General features: G+C 35.3%; 1 protein-coding gene across 1 annotated transcript; it reads right to left on the bottom strand.

Moving 5' to 3' along the window:
- Window positions 1-44: 44 nt before the first annotated feature.
- On the bottom strand, window positions 45-6217 carry LOC135530126 (fibrillin-2-like; the record flags this gene model as incomplete). The annotated part of the gene is made up of 3 exons (XM_064958514.1): window positions 45-173; window positions 650-775; window positions 5990-6217. Coding segments are annotated over 3 exons (483 nt in total), but the record flags the coding sequence as incomplete, so codon positions are not given.
- Window positions 6218-6301: the final 84 nt, after the last annotated feature.

Here is a 6301-nt window from a genome sequence, read left to right as displayed (position 1 = left end):
ACTGCAGAGTGAGGAAGAGAGAGATAGAGAGAGGTTGGACTCACCCATGCAGTTCTTCATCATCATGAAGCCACTCTCATAGCCCTCGGAACACTCACACTCAAAACTACCCGGAGTGTTGACACAAACCCCTTGGCCACACAGGTCCGGAGAGATACGACACTCATCTATGTCTGAACACACACACACACACAGAGGACAGCAGAACAGATGTTATCATATCTTTTATATTGACATTGATATTTGTACTGCACTGTTGAGAGAGCTTGCAATTAAGCATTTTACTACATTGTTTATACCTGCTGTAAACTGTGTACACGACTAATAAACTTTGAGAACATACGTTAGTTAATTTAGCTAAATAAATATTCTCATTCGATGACAGATTATAGTGTTTTGTTTAATTTTGTGACAGGTATTTTAAGGTTTTTATGTTCTGTTAGTGCATTACGCAAACACACTTCAGTTTGGTGGGCTGTGTTAACTGTTTTGCAAAAGTGATCCCTATTGTGAGAAAAATGTCCACGCAATCGGGACAAACTGAATTAACAGATCATTTCACTCATTACATTACATTTAAGTCATTTAGCAGACGCTCTTATCCAGAGCGACTTACAAATAACGGGACATAACGCAGTCATTGTCTCACCTGTGCAGTTGCGTTCTTCCATATCGAGGGAAAATCCTCCGGCGCAGTGGCACCTGAAACTGCCTATGGTGTTGCGACACTTTCCATGGACACACATTCTGGGGAACACCTTACACTCATTGATGTCTGTCAAAGAGAGACACATCCACAAAATGATCCAATTTCTATTATAACAAAGACACATATTAATCACTACCTAGTTCTACTTACAATAACAGATATTAATCACTACCTAGTCCTACTTCCTATAACAGATATTAATCACTACCTAGTTCTAGTTCCTATAACAGATATTAATCACTACCTACTCCTACTTACAATAACAGATATTAATCACTACCTAGTCCTACTTCCTATAGCAGATATTAATCACTACCTAGTTCTACTTCCTATAACACATATTAATCACTACCTAGTCCTACTTCCTATAACATATATTAATCACTGCCTAGTCCTACTTCCTATAACAGACACATATTAATCACTACCTAGTCCTACTTCCTATAACAGACACATATTAATCACTACCTAGTCCTACTTCCTATAACAGATATTAATCACTACCTAGTCCTACTTCCTATAACAGATATTAATCACTACCTAGTCCTACTTCCTATAACAGATATTAATCACTACCTAGTCCTACTTCCTATAACAGATATTAATCACTACCTAGTCCTACAACAGACACATATTAATCACTACCTAGTCCTACTTCATATAACAGATATTAATCACTACCTAATCCTAGTTCTTATAACAGATATTAATCACTACCTAGTCCTACTTCCTATAACAGATATTAATCACTACCTAGTCCTACTTCCTATAACATATATTAATCACTACCTAGTCCTACTTCATATAACAGATATTAATCACTACCTAATCCTAGTTCTTATAACAGATATTAATCACTACCTAGTCCTACTTCCTATAACAGATATTAATCACTACCTAGTCCTACAACAGACACATATTAATCACTACCTAGTCCTACTTCCTATAACAGATATTAATCACTACCTAGTCCTACTTCCTATAACAGATATTAATCACTACCTAGTTCTACTTCCTATAACAGATATTAATCACTACCTAGTCCTACTTCCTATAACAGATATTAATCACTACCTAGTCCTACTTCCTATAACAGACACATATTAATCACTACCTAGTCCTACAACAGACACATATTAATCACTACCTAGTCCTACTTCCTATAACAGATATGAATCACTACCTAGTTCTACTTCCTATAACAGATATTAATCACTACCTAGTTCTACTTCCTATAACAGATATTAATCACTACCTAGTCCTACTTCCTATAACAGACACATATTAATCACTACCTAGTCCTACTTCCTATAACAGATATTAATCACTACCTAGTCCTACTTCCTATAACAGATATTAATCACTACCTAGTCCTACAACAGACACATATTAATCACTACCTAGTCCTACTTCCTATAACAGACATTAATCACTACCTAGTCCTACTTCCTATAACAGACACATATTAATCACTACCTAGTCCTACTTCCTATAACAGACACATATTAATCACTACCTAGTCCTACTTCCTATAACAGATATTAATCACTGCCTAGTCCTACTTCCTATAACAGACACATATTAATCACTACCTAGTCCTACTTCCTATAACAGATATTAATCACTACCTAGTTCTACTTCCTATAACAGATATTAATCACTACCTAGTCCTACTTCCTATAACAGATATTAATCACTACCTAGTCCTACTTCCTATAACACATATTAATCACTACCTAGTCCTACTTCCTATAACAGACACATATTAATCACTACCTAGTCCTACTTCCTATAACAGATATTAATCACTACCTAGTTATACTTCCTATAACAGATATTAATCACTACCTAGTTATACTTCCTATAACAGATATTAATCACTACCTAGTCCTACTTCCTATAACAGATATTAATCACTACCTAGTTCTACTTCCTATAACAGATATTAATCACTACCTAGTTATACTTCCTATAACAGATATTAATCACTACCTAGTTCTACTTCCTATAACAGATATTAATCACTACCTAGTTATACTTCCTATAACAGATATTAATCACTACCTAGTCCTACTTCCTATAACAGATATTAATCACTACCTAGTTCTACTTCCTATAACAGATATTAATCACTACCTAGTTATACTTCCTATAACAGATATTAATCACTACCTTGTCCTACTTCCTATAACAGATATTAATCACTGCCTAGTCCTACTTCCTATAACAGACACATATTAATCACTACCTAGTCCTACTTCCTATAACAGATATTAATCACTGCCTAGTCCTACTTCCTATAACAGACACATATTAATCACTACCTAGTCCTACTTCCTATAACAGATATTAATCACTACCTAGTTCTACTTCCTATAACAGATATTAATCACTACCTAGTCCTACTTCCTATAACAGATATTAATCACTGCCTAGTCCTACTTCCTATAACAGACACATATTAATCACTACCTAGTCCTACTTCCTATAACAGATATTAATCACTACCTAGTTCTACTTCCTATAACAGATATTAATCACTACCTAGTCCTACTTCCTATAACATATATTAATCACTGCCTAGTCCTACTTCCTATAACAGACACATATTAATCACTACCTAGTCCTACTTCCTATAACAGATATTAATCACTACCTAGTTATACTTCCTATAACAGATATTAATCACTACCTAGTCCTACTTCCTATAACAGATATTAATCACTGCATAGTCCTACTTCCTATAACAGACACATATTAATCACTACCTAGTCCTACTTCCTATAACAGACACATATTAATCACTACCTAGTTCTACTTCCTATAACAGATATTAATCACTACCTAGTCCTACTTCCTATAACAGATATTAATCACTGCCTAGTCCTACTTCCTATAACAGACACATATTAATCACTACCTAGTCCTACTTCCTATAACAGATATTAATCACTACCTAGTTCTACTTTCTATAACAGATATTAATCACTACCTAGTCCTACTTCCTATAACAGACACATATTAATCACTACCTAGTCCTACTTCCTATAACAGATATTAATCACTACCTAGTCCTACTTCCTATAACAGACACATATTAATCACTACCTAGTCCTACTTCCTATAACAGATATTAATCACTACCTAGTCCTACTTCCTATAACAGACACATATTAATCACTACCTAGTCCTACTTCCTATAACAGATATTAATCACTACCTAGTCCTACTTCCTATAACAGATATTAATCACTACCTAGTTATACTTCCTATAACAGACACATATTAATCACTACCTAGTCCTACTTCCTATAACAGATATTAATCACTACCTAGTCCTACTTCCTATAACAGACACATATTAATCACTACCTAGTTCTACTTCCTATAACAGATATTAATCACTACCTAGTTATACTTCCTATAACAGATATTAATCACTACCTAGTCCTACTTCCTATAACAGATATTAATCACTACCTAGTCCTACTTCCTATAACAGATATTAATCACTACCTAGTCCTACTTCCTATAACATATATAAATCACTACCTAGTCCTACTTCCTATAACAGATATAAATCACTACCTAGTCCTACTTCCTATAACAGACACATATTAATCACTACCTAGTCCTACTTCCTATAACAGATATTAATCACTGCCTAGTCATACTTCCTATAACAGATATTAATCACTACCTAGTCCTACTTCCTATAACAGATATTAATCACTACCTAGTCCTACTTCCTATAACAGACATTAATCACTACCTAGTCCAACTTCCTATAACAGATATTAATCACTACCTAGTCCTACTTCCTATAACAGACACATATTAATCACTACCTAGTCCTACTTCCTATAACAGATATTAATCACTACCTAGTCCTACTTCCTATAACAGACACATATTAATCACTACCTAGTCCTACTTCCTATAACAGATATTAATCACTACCTAGTCCTACTTCCTATAACAGATATTAATCACTACCTAGTCCTACTTCCTATAACAGATATTAATCACTACCTAGTCCTACTTCCTATAACAGATATTAATCACTACCTAGTCCTACTTCATATAACAGATATTAATCACTACCTAGTCCTACTTCCTATAACAGATATTAATCACTACCTAGTCCTACTTCCTATAACAGATATTAATCACTACCTAGTCCTACTTCCTATAACAGATATTAATCACTACCTAGTTCTACTTCCTATAACAGACACATATTAATCACTACCTAGTCCTACTTCCTATAACAGATATTAATCACTATCTAGTCCTACTTCCTATAACAGATATTAATCACTACCTAGTCCTACTTCCTATAACAGATATTAATCACTACCTAGTCCTACTTCCTATAACAGATATTAATCACTACCTAGTCCTACTTCCTATAACAGATATTAATCACTACCTAGTTCTACTTCCTATAACAGATATTAATCACTGCCTAGTCCTACTTCCTATAACAGATATTAATCACTACCTAGTCCTACTTCTCATAACAGACACATATTAATCACTACCTAGTCCTACTTCCTATAACAGACACATATTAATCACTACCTAGTCCTACTTCCTATAACAGATATTAATCACTACCTAGTCCTACTTCCTATAACAGACACATATTAATCACTACCTAGTCCTACTTCCTATAACATATATTAATCACTACCTAGTTCTACTTCCTGTAACAGATATTAATCACTACCTAGTCCTACTTCCTATAACATATATTAATCACTACCTAGTCCTACTTCCTATAACAGATATTAATCACTACCTAGTCCTACTTCCTATAACAGATATTAATCACTACCTAGTCCTACTTCCTATAACATATATTAATCACTACCTAGTCCTACTTCCTATAACAGATATTAATCACTACCTAGTCCTACTTCCTATAACAGATATTAATCACTACCTAGTTCTACTTCCTATAACAGATATTAATCACTACCTAGTCCTACTTCCTATAACAGATATTAATCACTACCTAGTTCTACTTCCTATAACATATATTAATCACTACCTAGTCCTACTTCCTATAACAAATGCATATTAATCACTACCTAGTCCTACTTCCTGTAACAGATGCATATTAATCACTACCTAGTCCTACTTCCTATACTTCCTATCCTTACTTCCTGTTATCAGTTTGCTAAATTATGTAATATTGAGGAGTGACACTAACTACCTGGATTTCTGGAAAACCTTTTGGGAAACAACCAATATATTGCAACGCTACTCCCTCACCTTTATAGAAGGGCCTTCCGGTGAGGACGTCTCCTCGGTTGGCGAAGCCTGGGCCTCGGGGGCAGAGGGCGTCATACTCGGAAGTGCCAGGCAGGGGGCACGCCTCGCACTCTTTCCCCCAGGCGGCGCCCATCGTGCAGCAACAGGCGTCCATGCGGAAACGGCCGGGCACGGGCTTGGCACACGAGTCCTCTTCCCACGTCAGGTAACAGTACTCAGACCGCACGTCTGTCAGATACAGTGGAGTTTATAGTTCATCCATAACAGTCAACACATACAAAAAGAAAATCCATGGGATCCTAAACAAGAATC

This window comes from Oncorhynchus masou, unplaced genomic scaffold (assembly GCF_036934945.1).
Source record: "Oncorhynchus masou masou isolate Uvic2021 unplaced genomic scaffold, UVic_Omas_1.1 unplaced_scaffold_12672, whole genome shotgun sequence".
NCBI classification, from domain to species: domain Eukaryota; kingdom Metazoa; phylum Chordata; class Actinopteri; order Salmoniformes; family Salmonidae; genus Oncorhynchus; species Oncorhynchus masou.
The sequence above is the reverse complement of the archived record's forward strand: the minus strand, read 5'-3'. Positions and strand labels throughout refer to the sequence as shown.